Source organism: Chiloscyllium plagiosum, unplaced genomic scaffold (genome assembly GCF_037043375.1).
Source record: "Chiloscyllium plagiosum isolate Xiang-an unplaced genomic scaffold, Cpla_swu_hap1 HiC_scaffold_32, whole genome shotgun sequence".
NCBI lineage: Eukaryota > Metazoa > Chordata > Chondrichthyes > Orectolobiformes > Hemiscylliidae > Chiloscyllium > Chiloscyllium plagiosum.
In genome coordinates, this window is record NW_028270170.1 from 13,145,722 (window position 1) to 13,167,456 (window position 21,735).

General features: G+C 39.7%; 1 protein-coding gene across 11 annotated transcripts in view; it reads right to left on the reverse strand.

The window, feature by feature from the left end:
- The window catches only part of raraa (retinoic acid receptor, alpha a), a 583,661-nt gene that overhangs the window by 16,738 nt on the left and 545,188 nt on the right, over window positions 1–21,735 (reverse strand). For all 11 annotated transcript variants that reach the window (XM_087977802.1, XM_087977800.1, XM_087977799.1 and 8 more), the window contains 3 exons: window positions 9,766–9,926; window positions 4,445–4,621; window positions 1,449–1,653 (listed from right to left, as the gene is read on the reverse strand). In XM_087977802.1, coding sequence (XP_087833928.1) covers window positions 1,449–1,653; window positions 4,445–4,621; window positions 9,766–9,926 — 543 coding nt within the window. The remainder of the gene's footprint in view (window positions 1–1,448; window positions 1,654–4,444; window positions 4,622–9,765; window positions 9,927–21,735) is intronic.

The window sequence follows — 21,735 nt, forward strand, 5'->3', positions numbered from 1 at the left end:
GTCTGATGTGACTTCCTCAGAATCTAAGAAACCAACTCTGAAGAAGAGTCATACCAGACTGAGAACATTACCTCTGTTTCTCTCCAGAGATGTTACCATACCTGCGGAGTTTCTCCAGCATTCCCCGTTTGTTTCTGATTTCCAGCATTTACAATATTTTGCCTTTATTAGACATGGAAAGGATTGCCTTCCCTTATGGAAGGATCTAGAATAAGGGGTCACTATTTAAATATACAAGGACACCCATTTAAGACAGAGACGAGGCAAATCTTTTTTTGCCACAGAGGGCTGAGGGTCTTTGGAACTCTCTTCCTGAAAGAGTGTCAGAAATGGAATCTTTGAATATTTATAAGGTAGATGTGGACAGATTCTTGGTAAGCAAGGGAGGAGGTGAAAGGTTTTAGGGGGTGGGGAGTGATTGCAGACAGGATGTTAGTGAATGGCAGAGCAGGCTCAATGGGCCAAATGACCTACTTCGGCTCCTTCTCCAAAACCTTTGCATATACCGCTTACTTCAGATTCAGTTTAGCTTTGGCAACAGGGAGGCAATGGCCTAGTGGTATGATTAATCCAGAGACCCAGGTAATGTCCTGAGGACCCAGTTTCAAATGCTGCAATAATTCTGTAATTTAAAAAAATCTGGGTTTAAGAGTCTAATGATGACCATGAAACTTTTGCCAATAGTCTGAATACCCCATCTGATTCACTGATGTTCTTTTGGGAAGGAAATTTGTCATCTTTACTCAGTCTGGCCTGCATGTGATTCCATACAGGAATTTGTCTGAATCTCAATTACTCTCCAGGCAATAAGGATGGCAATGAACATTGGCCAGATCAGCAAAGTCCACCTCCCATGAACACATAAAAGAAAAGCTAATTTTTCTTATTTTTTAATGGAATATATTTTTTCCTGAACTATATGTATCTCTGCTTTAAATGTTGCATTCTATTGTCCCCTCTATTTTTTCCTAATTCACTATTCTTTAGTTGGACCCACTCCCTACCAATAAATTAATTTGGGATTTAGATTATCATTCTCATATTGTAAACATTATGACACTATGATCATTGTTCTCTTGATGTTCTCCTATGTTTACTCCACTTGCACCCCTGCATTGACATGGAACTATATTGCCTTTCCTTCACTGGAGTTGATTCAAACTCCCTTCCTATTACCACTGTAGGGGTGTATTAGAAAGAAAAAGACATCACTGCCATCTTCTCCAGAACAATTAGGGATGGACAACAAATGCTGGCCTTATCCCGGAAAGGAAAAACAATGCTATGACTAATTTACCAATACTTGTTATGAAGCAACGGTAAACAGTAAAGTTATCATGTTTATGTGTACTAATGTATCACATCATAGTACAATATGCTGGAATTACTATCTGCAGCTCTAGTCTAAAAGACGAAATGTGTGTCATCATAATATTTATCTCCTTTACCTCCACATATGAGGCAGATAGCACTCAGGAGTCCGGTCTCTGCATCATCCATCTCCAGTGGTAGCAGTTGATTGGCGAACGCAAAAACCAGATCAGTGAGGGGACCGAAGCCGGCGTTATGCATCTGTGTCCTGTTCAAGGTAAGGCCATCAGAAAAAGTCATGGTATCCTGGTCAGGGGTGTACCTGGTACAGATTCGCAGAATCTAAGGAAACAATGAAACAATATGAATGCATACCGCTCAAAGGGTGGAATTCTGAATAGTCAGGAAGACTCCAAAGACTAAGGTGGCAGTGGGAGGTGAATGTAGAAATCCTGCCCCTGCTTCCAACAGATACAATTTTTGCTGGTAGGGGAAAGGGGCAGAGGTGTGATTCACATGAGGAAATCCTGAATTCAAACTTAGCCGAGTTCAGACAGACCCCAATTTAGCTGCTGCAATTGGCTTAACCCACTATGTGGGGAAAAATTGATGGAACAGATATAAATATTACTGAACGGTAGATATGGTCTATATAGCTGTCATCAACAAAAGATTTTTTTTAAATGCCCCATGCTTTAAACTTAAAAAAAGGCTTCAGCTGTCAGTAAGTTTTAAAAAACCCTTCACTGGACTGCTTTGAAGACAGGCATAGCCTAAAACAAAACTGCAGCATCTTGCAAGCTCTTTACCAAATTTCTCCAAGGGCTATCATTAAGTCATTATGAATGCTCGGCCAAGTTTCAAATGCTTGAATTACCTCAATGGAGGCATCTCCTGAGTTCGCAGATTGATTAAAGAGGCTATTGAAGGATTAGCTGCCTCTGCTGTAGGATCTGAATAGTTTTAATATTTTTAATGAGAGATTAACCAGCTGAGCAGATTTAGAAGCTTTAAATTCATTGTTTTTTTTTCATTATTCAGTGTGAGAGTGAGAGCTTTATTCAATTGTTAGGACGTTCTTAAAAAATATTTCCATATAGAGGTCTGTCCATGCTAGATATTGAAGGTAACACGGATATTGAAGGCTTTGGAGGTAACACGGAGAGTATGAAGGGCCATGGAATGCAGTGGTGGGTATGGGATAGCAATGAGTGAGTGAGTGACCACTTAGGAGTGAGGAGTAAATAAGTTGAATTGAGTTGTCATGGAAAGCTATGGGGATGGGATGCGGAAGGTGTTGGGGCGATACAAAGAGTGAGGCATGGAGAGCCAAACAACGTCCATAAAAACTGGGATAAAGTTGCAGAGACCCAAGATTGGTCTTATAACAGACCCTTCCATGTGTGCCCACCGATGCTATGGTTCCACAGGTAGTGGGTCTGACTCAATTCTCCCCACCTCCACCACCCCCCCCCCACCCCAACATCTCCAGGGGTGAAAATTACACATTTTGGATACTTTTTGCAGAGATGGATAGCTAGAGTCAGGAAACAAAATCCGGTCTCAACTCTTCATTTTCATGATCGATGCAGGTACACAGTTCAGGCATCTCAACGCTGACAATAAATGGCGCAGTCTGTTAAAACACAATGACCAGCAGGGTGTCTCTCTCAGGCTTATTTACATGTATAAATCATTATTTTAGTGCTGAGAAAGACACCAATCGTTTATCAGCTCCAGCTTCACAAATGCCTCTTGCTTTTCTTATATGTTTGCACTCTTTAGAAATGAGAAAAGAAACTGAATTATTAGTGTTGCCAACTTTTGTTAAGCTACGAAGTACATCAAAGCCAAAGTTAATCATCTGTTATCCGCATGCATTTTGTGGAAAAGATCATTGGATACTAACATGAAGCATGGACGTTAATTGATTTCTCTGAAACCCAGTTATGAATTATAGTATCCATACTACCATCCACTCATAGACACGTACCACACATAATGAGGTTGTTTAGTCCATTGTGTTCTTGCCAATTAAAGGTCTGGCTACAATCATCCTGTTTTACAGCTCTTGGCTCATAGTCTTTCACATCATAGTAAAATAAACGAATACCCAAATACTGCTTAAATGTTTTGAGATTTTCCAGCTCAAACACCAGAATTTCAGTGATTTCAGTCAGTGAGTTCTAGACACTGATACTCTCTAGGTAAAAAGAATCTGTCCTCAACTCCTCTCATTGTTTTCTGTTACGATAAATCTATGGCCCCTGGTTCTTGATCCCCTCACTAATGGAAGAAATGTCTTTCTATCCACTCTGTTCATGTCCCTCAGAATCATATATACCACCATCAGGTACTCTCAGGTCCCCACCTCGGCTAAGGTCAGTCAAAGATAAACTCAATGTAGATTCAAACAGATCTCCTAAAGACAATAAGGTTTGTTAATAGTCATAGATGAATGTCCATTGTCTTCCTGCTGTAACAGAATTCCAAGGAAATCGAAGCAGCTGCCTAAAGCCACTTTGACCTTTTGGTGCTACACTGTTACAAATATCTAGAAATGAGACTCTTTCTGTTCTTCGCCTGAGCCCCACTGAAGATGTTACCTAGTAGGGTGACGAAACGTCTGGAAATGAACATTCCAGTTCAGCGAGCAAACCTACATCCAGAACTCTTTCTGTTCTGTTGATACTGACTAGTGCCTGCAATCTGTTAAAAGTGAAAGTTAGAAGAACTTTCTATTGCTGTGTGCTTTGATATTAATGTTGTAATAACTCAATTTGATCCACTGTAACCTTTCTCTGTAAGTACATATTGGTAAACCCTCATTCTGTCACGCTATCTCACCTGAGTGAGGCTAAAGGAAAAGCCAGGCTTCCTGTGCAAAGCTGGAGTAAAATCATACAGTATTCCTGCTCCAGTTTACTATCCAGATGCAGACCTCTGTTCAACTGCACTGCCTCAGTGTAGTCAAACATTTGCTGACACAGACTGTCAAAGGCACAAATGAAGAACTGTCAACTACACGAAGGACATGAAGGACTATGACCATGGGACAATGAAGCCATACCTTCTTGGGAGGAAAACAGAAATCTGTAGGAGATAAATGATAAAACAGAAATAAAGTACTCACTAAGATGTCTAGGCAGGCAGCTTTGAGGAGGGTGATTTGGTCAGCGATGGTTAGAGTGGTAAATCCAGGAAGATGTTTGGCAAACTCGACAGTTTTGATAATGCATTTAGTCGAGAGTTCACTGAACTTGTCCCAGAGATCAATATCTAACGTTACTCGCTGCTCAGCGCTGTTGTTCTGCAAAAGGAACAGAATGACATTTGTAGCAAATGGAATCCTCCAACAATCATAAAATTGTAGAATCATGCAGTACAGAAGAGGCCATTTAGTCCATCAGTCTGCACTGATAAAAACTGCACTAAATATACATTAATCCCACTTCCTAGCATTTGGCCATACCTTGAATGTTGTGATATTTCAAGTGCTCATCCAAGTACCTTTTAAAGGTTTTGAGATTTCCAAAGTATCTGTTGTCTTGTTTCTTCACTCACAGCAAAATCAAAACTAGATATGTGAGCACTTGTATGAAACATACCCCGATTTTGTTGCAATGAAAATTAGGAAATTATTATAGTATCCCTTTCTCTCTAAGAATAGGTCTTACAGACATGCACTGGATACTGAAATCAATTTACATATTAATATGATTTGCATCTATTTCCATCCTCCCAATCTGTGGTGGTAGTCTTCCCTGTTCAGTGTAGAATAAACTGAAACAGGGAATTCTAATGCAGAACTGGTCCTCATGTTGTTAGTGTGGATGACAATAAATTGTGAATGGCATTTGTGTAATCATAAAAAAATTGTTGTTTTCTTCTGCAGCCATGCACTAGCTATTGAAATTGGTGGGAAATGGAGGATTTTGAAAAAGTCCACATTTAGAAATGTCGTTTTATTAGTTGGTTGTTTAACACAGAAAAATAGGAATTCACTTTTCAATAAAAGAGTCAGCGAAGGTGACTGTTATTTTAGGTTATGACACAACCTCACCAAAGTACCACTTTTTATTTGGATGCAGTTGTTTTAAATGAAAATTACACCATTAAGGGAGCTAAAGTACAGAAAACAAAGTGGCATTCATCTTTCTGTGAATTACTGATTTAAGGCTGACCAAATGGTCTCTTCTTATAAGGATGCAATTTATAAACTTCTGTTCCTGGCATATAGCTTCTCCAATGGAAACTCTCATTGTAAAACATGGCACAAACTTTACTGGACATTGCATAAGAAACATTTTGTCAGACTGGACAGATTATAAATGTACAGCCTGTAACAGAAACAGAAACTGCTGGAGAAACTCAGCAGGATCTGTGGATAAAAAGCAGACTTAATGTTTCAAGTCCAGTGACCCTTCTTCAGGCCTGTTACTGTGATAAGTCCACAATTGCTTCAAATTTTGATGAAGTTGCAGTTGCCTACAGTTGTAGAAAATGTCATTATTGATTTTTAGATCCAAGGTGAATGGGGATCACATTGCGAGTTCATACATCAGTATCATCAGTGGCTCTGAGCTTGAATTATGTTATTTGTTTACAATACATCCATTAAATGGGTGCAATCTGTAAAGGTACTCAAATATCTTCCTCATGACTTTGATTCACTCATACACTGCATGGAACACAAACAGCTGAGAGTACTCCAGTTTCTCTCATCATCCTCAGTTACTGCTGACTCATTCCAATGGGGCAGAAGTGATTTGGGTTTCAATATCCCTGGGGAATGGAAGGGGGAATATCACCTCAGTTTCCTGCTGCTTATTCCTATTTACTGACTTCTAGTTGGAAGTGTCAACATTTGTATGTTGGGTGAGGACCACTTCAGTCCAGTTACGATGAGCTCCATATTTGTTGAGCAGGTTATGTACAGAGGCTGAATGATGGAGTTATTATAGCACAGAAGGAAGCCACTGAACTATGGGGGAGAAAGTGGAGAATCAGAGGTGCCTGAGAATTGAAATGCTGCGAAGGTCAGACTTTGGCTAACACTGAGGAGAAAATTGGAATTTTTAAAAACACAATATTTAGAGCTTTGCACGTGACTATTAAATAAGTAAGGTTGATACCAAATAGCAACTTTCTGAACAAACAGACAAACAAGCAAATAATCAAAATGTTTAGCCACAATGATGGCAATTGGTCCATACCTCCAACAAGTGAAAGATTGTGGCACATTACTTTTAGGCAGTTGCATTGTAATTACCTTATCTTCTCCCAAAAACTCTCTGCTGTCACTTCTGTGATCAAGGACAGAACAACCTTAATAGATACTACATCATTTAAGGATCAGTTTTAATGGAATGCTTGTTTCTGCTTGGTTTGGCATTAACTATGAGCAAGCAGGAAAATAAAGTGCTTAATGCAGCAGAGTTTCTTCCATGCATAAGACACTGACCTTCACAAATGTCATCTTGGGATGACAGTCTAGGACAGGGGAATGGCGCAGGCAGGAGAAAGAATCTAAGATACGCTCACTTGACAGAAAGGATTAAGAAATAAAACAAATGGAAGCTGTTGCCAAAGTACGAGACAATTATTACGGGTGAAACACACAAGATTATTTTGAACTAACCTACCATAGAACACAGAACCTAGCATCCAATTTCTGACTTTCCTTCCTTTATTATTTTCAAGGCTGAGACACCCTAGCTACAAACTCAACCATGAACACTTTTAGAACAGGTCACTGGATGACTGCTTTTTATCCTACCAATTCCTTCTTTGTCTAAGGCAATGTTTCTCAGAACGGACATTCACTATGCCATTTTTCATGTCTCAGCTGAGAAAGCAAGTGGCAGCAGACAACTTGAATGTGCAGGGAATCACAGTGCGAACATGATGCTGATCCCGATGTCCCCTGAGATTCACATGAACATTTTACAGCAGAAATATCTGTCCTTTTTTAATTCTGGCTTTCTGTGCATCTCCAGTTTCAATCATTGAACCAATGCTGGCTGTGCCTTTTTTCGCCCAGACCTCTTTGACCAAGCATTTCATTATTTTACTAAAACTCTCTTTGTGTGACTTAAGAGTCATACTTCACTTGATAATGTTCCTGCGAGGCACCTTGAGACATTTTATTCTGTTAAATCTGATAGTTTTAAGGTTCATCTCAAAACGGAATACATTCCATTGACATATTTACATGTAAGTTCCAACTTCAGACATGTGTTCTAGGGAAAGGCATGTGCTATTCAACATTGATTTTATTACTTGTGTCAGTTCATTCACCTTTTACTAATGACATGTGCACCCCTCCCACAGTCCAAAAATGTGCAGGTTAGGTGAATTGGCCATGCTAAATTGCCCATAGTGTTAGGTGAAGGGGTAAATATAGGGGAATGGGTCTGGGTGGGTTACGCTTTGGCAGGTCGGTGTGGATTTGTTGGGCCGAACGGCCTGTTTCCACACTGTAAGTAATCTAATCTAATCTAATCTAATCTAATCTAATCAATGGAGTATGGCATTCGTGACCTTTCATCCAGTATCACATCTATACCCTTCCTACTCATAAGTGAGTTGTCATATTGAGTTCTGGCTTGTCATTTAACTATTGGGATTTATTTTCTAGCAGGACTCATTTTACAAGGCTGGAGCAGACACTTTTCCTGACCTTCCTCCTCTCTAATTTGGGGTGCTGTAATCCAGTTTAGCACTTTTACCACTGCCCCAGCTGAGATCAGATATCCCAGCAAAGATCAATGATCAAACTAAGAATTTCACAGGTCACATGCCTCAAACAATTTTTGAACAAATTCATGCTGATAAGGCTGTATCAAATGTTTTAATAGTTAACAATTTATTAAACACTGCAATAATTATCAGAGTTAAAATTAATTTCAATTTCCCACTGGAATTACATGGAAAATGGCTCTGAGCTTTCACTATGAATAATTAACATATTTTTCTGGCACCTCTGCCTCCTCTATTCGAGAAGAGATGTTAACCATTTACTTAAAGTTTACATGAAATGGGTTAGCGTTGCTGCTAAAACTGCATAAGACCAGTTTTAGAATACAATATGTACACATTATCACCCAATGGTATAATTCTTGGTGTGGTGATTTCTAAAGAGGCCAGGCAGTACCTTCAGACCCATCGTGTTTTCACAGCACTGAGTAAAACATTGATTGGCCTCAGTTAATCACAGATCAGAACCTTGGCACGATGAGGAAACCTCCTGTGAAACTAATAAAAATCCTATGATAGAGAACAAAAAAAACTGATGCTCTGTTTGGACTGGCACTTTGGAGATTTTAGAAACCACCATGCTGTTCCAACATGCACTATTTAGTGGACTGTATGTGAAAGGTGAACTCTTTGTTTTTTTCCAAAGTGTGTTGAAAGGATCTGATTCTTGGCAGATCTTAGTAAGATCTGAAGAATCCCTGCCAACATATATTTAATGTTGATATTTAAAGTAAAAGGTTTTACAGGTTATTTCTGTAAACCACCTATTATTACTCAGTACCTTCAAATATTTATTGCACCAGTTAGATTCTTCATGACTAATCAATAGTCTGGACTTAATGCTAGCTCTCACTGTGATCTTGCCTTATTGATCTAGGCTTGCATTTGCATAGACAGGTTTGTAGCTATACTGGTTCAAAACAAATAATAACCTGAATTGTAACTTTAAATCAGTCCTACTGTATGTAGAACTGGTCTAAATGTATTTGATTTTACCATACATATAAACTGGACATGAATGGGCTGTGTTTTAATCAATGCCCATAACCCATTTTTACCGTCCTTCATCCGCCAGTTACCTCCCCTTCTTTCAAGACAGTGATACCAGTATAGCTTCATGGATTTTTATCAGTCTCTAGTACCTCAACTAAAGTAGCAATTGTTCTCCCATTGCACGTGGAACAGATGGTGGCAGTGGAGAGATGTCTTTTCTTGGATCAGAATGAGACAGACAGGGGAGGCTTCGCAAACATCTTGTGTAAACCACAAATCCTGGAGAAGAAGGTTCCAATCCCTGTTTAACAGACAGTGGGCCGCAGTTCCCAGTTCGATAATTTCAGGACATGAGCACCTTCTTCTATGTCCTTTACTCATCTCCACACAGCAGTCCATGTCAGGAGAGGGGCTGCTTTCACCACAGTCAACTCATTTTCATCCTGTGACGGTGCCCATTGGCACCTTTCCTTTTGCCCCGGCTTACCATTCTCCATTTTTTTGTTTGCCCAACTGTTGTTCTCTTTCCCTGTGCTCCATCTCCACCTATTGCTTCCTTCCTCCTCAACCCCTGCCTTTAATCCACACAATGGTTATTGATGTTATTCTTACATTAATGTTTTCAATGCAAAAATCTTACTTGGTACATTTAGCAATGGTATCTGGAATATTTATTGGAATACACTTATCACTGATACTTACAGTAGTGTATTTGCCAAGCTGACACAGAGCTGGGAAGGTTTCCTGGTGGGCTTTCCGTACTTTCTCTATTAGATCCTCAGTCTCAGGTGTGATTGTGTAGCTTTCAGAGCACTCCTGCTTGGGGGTGTCTTTCTTCTTCTTGTTCCTGTCGTTTCGCACAGCTGGTAAGTGGCAGAAGAAGAAAATTGTTGGTTAAGGATCCAGGATTTCACATTCAGGATTTCTAGCTCTTGAGGACGTGTGAAAAATTTTGGTTACACTTTTGTTAGACCTTCCAAACTAATTTAGCTTTCGGACACAGTAAATGAACTCGCAGTCCCCCATCCTAACCACCTCCCCAAGCAGTTAGTGATGGGGCAGCGATGTGATGATCTAGGGTTACAGCACAGATCCAAACTTGTTAACTTAAACAATGGAATGCTGCAGGAGGCAATTTCTGGAGAAGGAGACACAACAAAAATCGAAGAAAGTTACATAAATAGTAGACAATTCTAGCAGGAATTCAAAGTCAGGAATGAGATAACGAGAATCCAGAGAAAGTATACTCCTGGTAGGATGAAAAGAAAGGCAGGTAGGCATAGGGAATGCTGGATGACTAAAAAGAATTGAGGGTTTCGTAAGAAAAGGAAGGAAGCATATATAAGGTATAGACAGGATAGATCGAGTGAATCCTTATAAGAGTATAAAGGCAGTAGGAGTATACTTAAGAGGGAAATCAGGAGGGCAAAAAGGAGACATGAGATAGCTTTGGCAAATAGAGTTAAAGAGAATCCAAAGAGTTTTTACAAATACATTAAGGACAAAAGAGTAACTAGGGAGAGAATAGGGCTTCTCAAAGAACAGCAAGGCGGCCTTTGTGTGGAGCCGCAGAAAATGGGGGAGTTACTAAACGAGTATTTTGCATCAGTATTTACTGTGGAAAAGGATATGGAAGATATGGACTGTAGGGAAATAGATGGTGACACCTTGCAAAATGTCCATATTACAGAGGAGGAAGTGCTGGAAGTCTTGAAACGCATAAAGGTGGATAACTCCCCAGGACCTGATCAGCTGTACCCTAGAACTATGTGGGAAGCGAGAGAAGTGATTGCTGGGCCTCTTGCTGAGATACTTGTATCATAAATAGTCACAGGTGAGGTGCTGGAAGACTGGAAGTTGGCTAACGTGGTGCCACTGTTTAAGAAGGTTAGTAAGGACAAGTCAGGGAACTATAGACCAGTGAGACTGACGTCGATGGTGGGCAAGTTGTTGGAGGTAATCCAGAGGGACAGGATGTACATGTATTTGGAAAGGCAAGGACTGATTAGGGATCGTCAACATGGCTTTGTGCGTGAAGAAGTAACAAAGAGGGCAGAATGGTAGATGTGATCTATATAGACTTCAGTAAGGCATTCGACAAGGTTCCCCATGGGAGACTGGTTAGCAAGGTTAGATCTCACGGAATACAGGGAGAACCAGCCATTTGGATACAGAACGGGCTCAAAGACAGAGAGTGGTGGTGGAGGGTTGGTTTTCAGACTGGACGCCTGTGACCAGTGGAGTGCCACAAGGATCGGTGCTGGAGCTTCTACTTTTTGTCATTTACATAAATGATTTGGATGCGAACATAAGAGGTACAGTTAGTAAGCTTGCAGACGACACCATAATTGGAGGTTAGTGGACAGCGAAGAGGGTTACCTCAGATTACAACAGGATCTTGATCAGATGAACCAAGTGGGCTGAGAAGTGGCAGATGGAGTTTAATTCAGATAAATGCGAGGTGCTGCATTTTGGGAAAGCAAATCTTAGCAGGACTTATACACTTAATGGTAAGGTCCTAGGGAGTGTTGCTGAACAAAGAGACCTTGGAATGCAGGTTCATAGCTTCTTGAAAGTGGAGTTGCAGGTAGATAGGAAAGTGAAGAAGGCGTTTGGTGTGCTTTCTTTTATTGGTCAGAGTATTGAGTACAGGAGTTGGGAGGTCATGTTGCGGCTGTACAGGACTTTGGTTAGGCCACTGTTGGAATATTGCGTGCAATTCTGGTCTCCTTCCTATCGGAAAGATAGGGGCACCTTTTCCTTGAGGGTTTGCCATTATATTCATTGGATCCTCAAGCATTGTACAGACTCTTGCGTTTTGCTGCTTTGTGACCTATATAATTTTAGATCTAGGGTGCAGGAGCAGCCTCGGAGTTTGACATTCTTACACTGAAATATGCCCTTGGTGACAGGAGTATCATGTGGATGCTGCCAAGAGCATACAGCTAAAGTAAAATAACAATTAATTCACAAGGCTGGTCTCTGGGAGGTCCACGAATGGGGAATTACAATGAAGTAGGGTGGTGAGCCTGGTGTGCTGGCTCCAAAATCTAATTATTATTTTAACTGAAAAACGACAGCCAGAATCCAAAGCTGTGCAGCACGATTCACAAAAGAATGAGCTCATTACGAAACTATTAGACTGCGCACATAATCACTCATGTCTACTGTGTGAATTCAATAACAGGGTAGGGAAAAGAAAAAAAGAGAGCGGAAAATTTAGGGAGAGAAAATTGCAGCTGCACCATGTCGTCAATCATTGCGAAGATCAAATTAAATTGACCGATAATGAGCACAGCCTGATCTTATATCTTCAAGGGTATAACTCTACAGAGAGATCTATCATCTTGTACTAATACGGTAATTCCTCTTAAGCAAATAACCTCTTTGCCATATCATTTTTTTTTTGTTCCTCAGAGACAGTGTGTCACTAAGTCTGGGTATGTTTACATTTTCGCTGGCGAGTCTGGAGCTGAATTTTGCGAGCTGAATGTCCAAAGTTTGAAAAGGCCATCTCGTTTTGTTAAGACTGCATAAAAGGTAGAAAATACATTCATTCCAAACCGAAGATTATTGTATTTCAGTAATATGGCAATTTAGAAGTGACAATTAAGTGACAGGAACACATATGTCAAGAGACATCACTGGTGGTGCATGTTTCAGATCCCTGAATGGAATACAAACATACTCCATTCATTTGGATAAACATAGTCATGAATACTGAACCTGGACCCTAACCCCATCATATGAACATAACACCAGGCTCAATCCACTATTGTCCTAGTAAATATTCTGCTGTATTATCACAGATACAAGGACTGTCAGCAATTTACTGTGGTTACACAGTTACAATTCCTCTAGAAAGAAAAATCAGCATTGTACGGCTTGGTTTTGTAAGTAAATAGTGTATTGTAATAGACGACGCAAGAAAGTGTGAATGCCTATTTTGGAGCATTTCCCTCAACAATTTGTAAACGGTGAACCAGACACCATTGGCTATATTTTCCACAGCAGCCTCAAATGAGGCCAGCAGGTAATGCTGAAGATTCCCAAGGAAGGTGTTTACTGAAGTAGTGACCAGCCCTTACAATGGAGAACACAAGAAATGTCACAGCCCAATTGGGAAAACCCAATGTTGGAGGTTAGTCTAAAGACTTGACCTGGATCTCAATTATTTGTAAAAAAAAAAGCAAGCTTTTCACTTTCTAATAAAGGAACAAATGATCCATGCTCTTCAGTTGAAGATATTGACAGAAGATGGCACTTAGCAGCCATTTGAATCAGTACATTCTACTTAGATTTGAGTCTCTATGGTTACATGCTTCCCAAAATGCTTCCCAGTGGTGCTGATGTTTTCTCAGTGGAATTGTGTGCTGGATTTTGTCAGGACACTCAAAGGTCATGAGCAGCGCTTGGTTTTCATTACAGGTTACCAGGAAGAGGTAAATTAACTGGAGTGCACCTACAGCAGACACATGAACAAAGTAACATGACAGCAAGGTATCAGCACACACAGGCACAAATATCCATGCACTGGCATTGAAACCTTCCTCAGCCAATACAGCAAGAATGTTCTAAGTTCAAACATGATAAAACAGGATTACAACTAAGAACGGTAACAATAATGAACTTAAACCATGGATCTTGCTACAATATTCAAATGTATACTCTCATAACAAGCCGCATAAATGTTGGAAAATATGCAAATGCAATATATACTTGAGAATAGGACTCTCAAGTGGCATGAGCCAGTGGTACAACTCCCCAATGTTTACCAGCATTGCATTCGAAGATCACCAGGACAAAAACAGGAGGATGAAAGTAACTGGGACATGTGACTCTAAATACCCAATTATACCTTCTTTCAAAATAATGAGTCAGAAAACAATTATAAAACCAGGTTCCACAATCCTGTTTTTCAAATAAAAAAGACATGGGGGACAAAGTTTTTACACAGAGGGTGGTTTGTGTGTGGAATGAACTTCCTGAGGAAGTGGTGGATGCGGGCATAATTACAACGTTTAGAAGAAATTTGGATAAGTACATGAATAGGAAAGGTTTGGAGGGATATGAGCCAGGTAGGTGGGACTAGTTTTGTTTGGGATTATGTATGGCAGGAACTAGTTGGACCGAAGGGTCTGCCTTAGTGCTGTATGACTGTAAGACCATTTCATGGTGTTCATACTATTCAGGAATTAAATCAAGTTCACTCTACAGTTATATAACTGGGGATCCCAAACAGGCAATCCAATAGGCGGCACTGAGTCTTTGTTGTGTTAGATGGATAACAAGCCATTCTTGATAATAAAATGCAGGATTTTGAGTCACATCACACTGCTCATTCTACTCCTCTGGCAATGCTCTTAATACATAGGCACGACTGGATTTTCCACAATCAGTGCCTTTTCCACAAAGATGGCTCCATTACAAAGAAACTCTTGGTTATTTATTATAAAAATACAGATATAGAGAAAATCACTGTTAGCTACAATTGAAGAACCATTCAATCATGTAAAGAAAAAGCCTATTCACTTTTGGATTGGTAGATACATATGTTCAGTAACCAATGGCAGGAATATGGGGTGGGCAGTTGCAGGTAGGAAGTTATGTGATGAAACGTCTGAGAATATGTTGGCAAGTTAACCTCTTTCATTCTTTAAGCTAGGTAACTGATCAAAGCCACAACTTCGCCAGGCAGAAGAAGCTGCAGAAGGGCACTAAAAGGCAATATGGGTTATTTTTTTCCGTCTGATAACAGGGAACTATCATTGTCTTTTGATTGCATGTGTAGGATCTGGAATTCAAGTGCTAGGGAAACTGCAAACATAAAGCTTCACAATAACGAATTATAGTTTAAAACAGCACAATAAATGTCTTTGAAGGTTGAGCTGATAAAGCCAATGTGATAGTATCTGAGGTGCTCGGAGTGGTCCCCCACGGGAGTCCTGTGACAGAGTGATAGACATCCATACCTCTGATGCAGAAGCTCTGAGGTGAAGGCTTATGCCAGAAGGTGATAGCCAAGGAAGATGCATTTATAAACGGGCCAAAATCACTGATGTGCTTATACCTCCAAATCCTCTCAATACATACCAAAAACATGCAGTAAGTGTGAGAAAAATTCCTGGTCAGTCCTGTGATGGCAAGGAAGTTGGAGCCTTTACTATTACTGTCCGTAGCTCCAGATGATAACACGCAAAAGAAAAGAGCACTTTGCCACAGTAACTCAGGACTCCTGAATGAACACAACACCACTAACTAGTATCACCAACCCTTAGGAGGTAGGGAGCAGAAAAATCCCTATTGCTGACTGGGACTTCTATTGCAAAGTGTGAATGTTGAGAAAGGACAGGACCAAATATTGCAATAATCCCCCAGGCTAAATAGCTATTAAACTCACTCCTTAGGCTCATCAATATTGTCAAGGCACTGAGGAGGCTGGTCGCGTCCGTAGTTCTGCATCCTAGCAAGAATCATGTAGAAATTAGGCAAAAATTGGGGAGAAGCACACTGAGAGGTGGCAGGGACAGCAAAAGGTTTCACAGGCAATTACGTACCTTTGTGTTGAAATGCAGCAAAACCCAAATTATAATTCTGTTACGGGTGAATGGTCACTTATGTTTAACGGAGTAGGCAGCAAAACTCAGTAATTATTGCTAAAATTAGAATTAGTTTTGCCAGTAACTGCAAACACTGAAAAATAATAAAATCATATAACAGTCGTACAATGACACTTGCATTTGAACCAAATGTTGACAGGTTACTAAAGTGAGATGTAATTGAAACCACAGTTTATTCAATTAGACAAAACATCCTCACTTACGCAGTGAAACATTTATTACTCACAACTAACACAATGCCTGTGGTTAGCACTGCTACCTCACGGCATCAGGGACCCGGGTTCAATTCCAACCTGTGGACAACTGTCTGTGTGGAGTTTGCACATTTTCCCTGTGCCTGTGTGGATTTCCTCCAGGTGCTCCAGTTTCCTCCCACAATTCAAAGATATATAGGTTAGGTGAATTGACCATGCTAAATTGCACAGTGTTCAGGGATCTGTAAATTAGGTGTAGTAGTCAGGGGTAAATGTAGAGTAATAGGGTAGGGGAATGAATCTGGGTGGTATTCTCTTCAGAGGGTCGGTGTGGACTTGTTTCCATACTGCAGGGATTGTATAATTTATGCTGTTTTTGACATTGCACAAATTTCTTCTGCTGAGATGCCTTTCTAATGGACAACTTTCTTGTACCTTACACAAATGTTCATACGTTCCTGTTTGGGCAGCAAGATGAGTCTAGAAATTGAACTTTGTTTCTTCTTGTCTATGCAGCTCATATATGCATTTCCTTGCAGAGGAAACCATGCCACGCAACATCAGAAAGAGGAAACCTTACATAAGTCATTAAATAAACACACAGAACCATAGCAACTATCATTTTTTTGAATTATGGTTTCATTCAGCACATTGGCTGAGGTAACAAAGATCTCTTACATTACAAAATAAAATCTGAACTAGAAGATAATTAGGGAGTGACTCTTTGCAGGACTGTATAAATTGATACAGTCAAACACCGCTGCATCTTTATTTCGAATTACAACGGTCCTGGCCTCTCATGCCAGGTCAATAATTATAAAGCAATAGTGTTCATCATATAAGATCCAATCTAGCCAGAGGCTATGCTGAACAATATGCCTTACAAACTGCATTATCTCTTATACATCAAAATTCTATTCATACTGTACTTAGAGTGATCCTTCGCTCTCAAAAAAGGCTTCAGGTTATTATTGCCCACACTGACTCTATGACATTAAACTGAACATAATTGTCTTGAGTTCTTATGGTCCAATGAACACAATCCAGTTTTTTCTTGTTGAAGAGAAAGTAAAGTACTTGCATTTATACAGCACTTTTCACCATGACAAGGCATCTCAAAGTGCTTTATTGAATTGAACTGAATTAGCTTTATTGTCATATGTACTCAACTGAGTACAGTGCAAAGTTTGTAAGTTGCCACATATAGCACCTTTTTAGGGGGCAAATGTACCTAGGTACAGCAACTTCAGTTAGCGAGTTTTGATAAGATTTGTAGCTCAGGTTGAGGTTCTGGATGTAGGTTTGCTCGCTGAGGTGGAACGTTCATTTTTAGACGTTTTGTCACCATACTAGGTAACATCATCCTTGGGCCTCCGGATCAAGCATTGGTGGTATGGTATGCCTTCTACTTATGTGTTTAGTTTTCCTTGGGTTGACAATGTCATTTCCTGTTCCTTTCTTCAGGGAGTGGTAAATGGGATCCAAGTCAATGTATTTGTTGATAGATTTCTGGTTGGAATCACCCCAACACCAATGAATGAAGTTGCTTTAGAATATTATTTCAATGAGCCACCACACACTGCAGCACACGAACTACGAAAAGCAGAGGAAAATAATCTATACAGTGTATTCAAACAGCAACAAACCCAAACAAGCAGATAAAACATGTCCAAAAACCCTAGTCACTCTTCCCTACATCAACGACATGTCAGAAATGACTGCCTGACCACTCAGACCTCTTGGCATCATGGTAGACCACAAACCCACCAACACACTAAAACAGCAGCTAATGAACTTGAAAGACCCTGTACAGTCAACAAGCAAAACTAACGTCGTGGATAAAATACCTTGAAAGAACTGTAACAAACACTACATTGGACAAACAGGCAGAAAACTAGCCAGCAGGATACATGAACATCAACTAACCACAAAAGGACATGATCCACTCACACTCACACTTACATACAAATGAGGAAGGACACCACTTCAACTGGGACAACACATCCATCCTAGGAGAAGCCAAACTGAGACATGCACGAGAATTCCTAGAAGCATGGCATTCCAACTGGAACTCTATAAACAAACACATTGACTTGGATCCCACTTACCACCTCCTGAGAAAAAGAACAGGAAACGACTTCACCACAGGAAATGGCATCACCAACCCAACGAAACCTAAACACATAAATAGAAGTCGGGCCATACCATCTGTGCTTCATCTGGAGGCTCACTGATGATGTTACCTAGTATGGTGATGAAACATCTGACAATGAACCATCCAGCTCACAGAGTAAACCTACATCCAGCATCTTCAATTACAGATTAGTTACAACCAATGAAGTACTTTTGAGGTGTGCTTCCTATTAATAATGTAGCCAATTTTGCACACAGCAAAAGGACACAAACTGCAACCCTATAAAAATGGGATAACCTCATTCTCAATGGTCTGGATACAGCCAGACCATTGAGAATAGTGTCAATGCTCTTCTTCAAAAGAGAGTCATCCAACAGAGCAGACAGATGGGTCTCAGTTAATGTCTCATCTCCAACAATGCAGTGCCCCCTCAGTAATGCAATGGAGTGTCAGGTTTGATTTTTCTGTGGAATGAGCCTTGAACCTATTACCTCATGGATCAAAGGCTTGAGTGCTACCCAATAAGACATGCTTGGATGAAGCAAAACAGGACATCTCTGGTACAATATGGCAAAAAAACTATTTGCTCACTTTTTTTGAAAAGGTGGCAGCAAATAAGGTATCTTAGGTACATAACGGATGGGAGTGCCTTTGATCCTGCAGGAAAAAGTGACAATATTGTCTACCAGAAGTATTACATAACCATGTCCATAGGCAGACAACAGCACTGATGACCCCATTCCAATCTCAATAAGTGGTGGTCAACATAAGAGTGTAAGCATAATAATTTTTCACTCCAATAATATCAAAGTCATCAAAACTAAGTTCACAAAAAAGTAAAAAGTCTCTGACTTTTGTCATCACTTGTGCTGTTAAGCTATTTAGTTGACTTTTCTTTTGCAAGTTTTTTTTATAAGGAAGTAGTTCAGAATGAACTGATAGAATGGCTGATTGATGGTCTTGATTCACGTTGTTGCTGCAGTATGTGTGCAAATATACTAGTGGACAACATTCACAAGACCTGAAATTTGTGAAAATACTTTGTAAGCTAATGAGTATTATGAAAAATTTAAAACTTAAAGAAAGCTGAATTCAAATTTCATACAATAACCATAGACAATAGTGGACCCACGATTGAATCAAGTTTATTGATAACATGCAGAACGTCAAACTATTGGATCTGACCTTTTTCTAATGGTAAAACACAAATTTCACCACCAATAAATCATTAATTCTGGTGGGTGAATGGCCGACAGAGTTATACAGATTAGAAAGTCTTGGTATCAACTCCTCAGATACAAATGGTTAGCTTATCTCAGCTGGGTACTGATGGACACAGCGTCCGCTGGTGTCAGAGCCGCTGGGTTTAGGAGAGGGAAAACAAACTGCAGTTCACTCTTCTGATCTCGGTCAGTGATCCCTGATTGAAAAGACTGTGCAGACAGATGTGTGCATATCTTGAGTCAGGACAGAATTGGGCTTAGCCTTGATGTCTTTCATGGTAGAGTAGTGTCCTGCAGCTCACTTTCCAGGCTCACAGATTAAAAAATGGCTATTTGAGTGAAGAACCAGGGGACAGTTTGTGCCCATGTAAACAAACTCGGCATGAATCAGTGCCGCCAACAGAGAAGGGCAGAAAATTTAAAAGAAGAAACCAGGAAGAATGAAACATTTCCATAACTCATGTAGAGTAATATATTCAGCATGATCTGTCTACTTTTGTACTGGTTCTGCCTCTGTTCCTCAACTCCCCCCTCAACTCTGTCTTCGACAAAAAGGTCTTTAGCTAATGACACCCAAAGATGAAAGAGATGCAGATCATAAAGCCATTTAAAATCACTTTGCTTGATTTTTGAAATAATATGTATAGTCCAAGCAACGTCCAACAACATATTAACAGACAGCAGCACAAATTCATGTGCTGAAGTGGCTTAAAAAAAAGACATATTTTGTTCTTGCGTGAATGTCTAGGACTGTACTAAGCTTACACTTTTTGACATCTGTTGTTCTATATTTGTCCAGCAAATGTTAGCGTGCTAGCGTTTAAATAATCTTGCCAGGAGTTCATGGATTCTGTTTTCAGCTTGAGATCAGTTTACAAAAAAAGCCAGCTAACAAAGGAAAATGCAAATACCTCATACAAAAAGGAACAGTGAGTTACCTGCAATGCTAGTCCAGACAAGAAGTTTACCTCAGTTAATGTTTCCTTCATGAAACTAAAACAAGTCATTCAAATGATGAGGTATTTAACTTTTATTGTCACACAAATGACTTGCTAATTATTTAAAAGTTGACATTTTACCATGCAAACAAAGTATGAATATTTCATCCAGAAACAGAGCCACTATGTTTTTTTAAGGTCTCAGAACACCTGGCAAGGCTGTTGCCCAAGCTGGAACCAAATGTCATTTCACTCACAAGTCAGTATTTTCTTTGTAAGTTCCAGAGGAAATCATTGTCAAAACAATCTGATCAGAGAGAAAAAACTAAAACATAACTAAGGGGACACTGCCTCGGGATAATAGTGAGCTCCTTCTGATGATCAAAGCGTGCAAAGTTATGACCATGTTAGGAGAGTCTAAGTCATGTTGCTATGAGTGCACATATGTACAATTTTTATTTGGCAAATACGGAACACTTTCCAAAGATACACCCTCGCATATCCAAGTCCACATCGATATGGCTATGATGATGTACCACTGAAGCGCGTACAGTTCAAAACGTCGCAGCTGATCAGTGAAAGACGTTGGTCTACTTGTCCAGATAAGTCTATTTGGAAATCTACTTGCAGGTTATCAATGGGCCAAGGAACAGGAACAATCCCTTGTTTCTCCTGACAGATCTTCCCTTCCAGGTTCCAAAATATCTGGTCATTTATGATAATGCCAGAATGTTTATATGTTAACTGTGCAAATATGCAATACTTGTGATAAATGGTTCCACCAAAAATGGAGGTAATTCTTTATTACTGCAGAAACACTGCACCTTCAGGCATATTTGCCCATCTTATAACACAAGGGTCAGGACAGAGCAGATCATTCCTCGTGATGAATAACGTAATTCTCCCTACAGACTCATTCCCTGTAGTGTATTTCATTTCTAATTTTAATAGCAATATTAAAACAAGATGTAAAGCCTGAAAATGAACTTTACAAAAAAAGCTGCATGATTTTGGAATTCAATAAAAGTTAGGCTTGACAAGTATTGTTCAAGCTTGTTATTAAAGATCATAGACCAAAATTACCACCCTAGTTCATTGTGTAGCACCTTGATAAATGCAGTTACTGTACATGCACAATTCACAGCAACCACCCTTTAGAGTAAGCCTTATGAATTTTCACTCCTGGCGCACAGCTTCACATGCTGATGGTGCACTTTGGGAATTCAGAGGCAGAGGTCAACATGCCTTGCAGGATTTTCTGTCTGTTAAAATTAATGAATGGAAAATCTCACTGGGAGTGCTGACCTCTGCACCCAACTACCCAGTATGTGCTTGAAGCATGTGGAACTGTGTGTCAGAAGTAGAAATACATGAAATCCATCTTAAAGCTTTCAGTTAAAAAATGTACAAAGTATTTTGCTTTCTGAAATGTAATATATTTTAAATTTTAATAACTCATTGTTATATGTAGAAATGACAACCTGCCATTATAGATGATACAGAATCATTTACTGTACAGCAGGAGAATCATGGAAAGAAACTCCACAGATAATATCTTTTTAA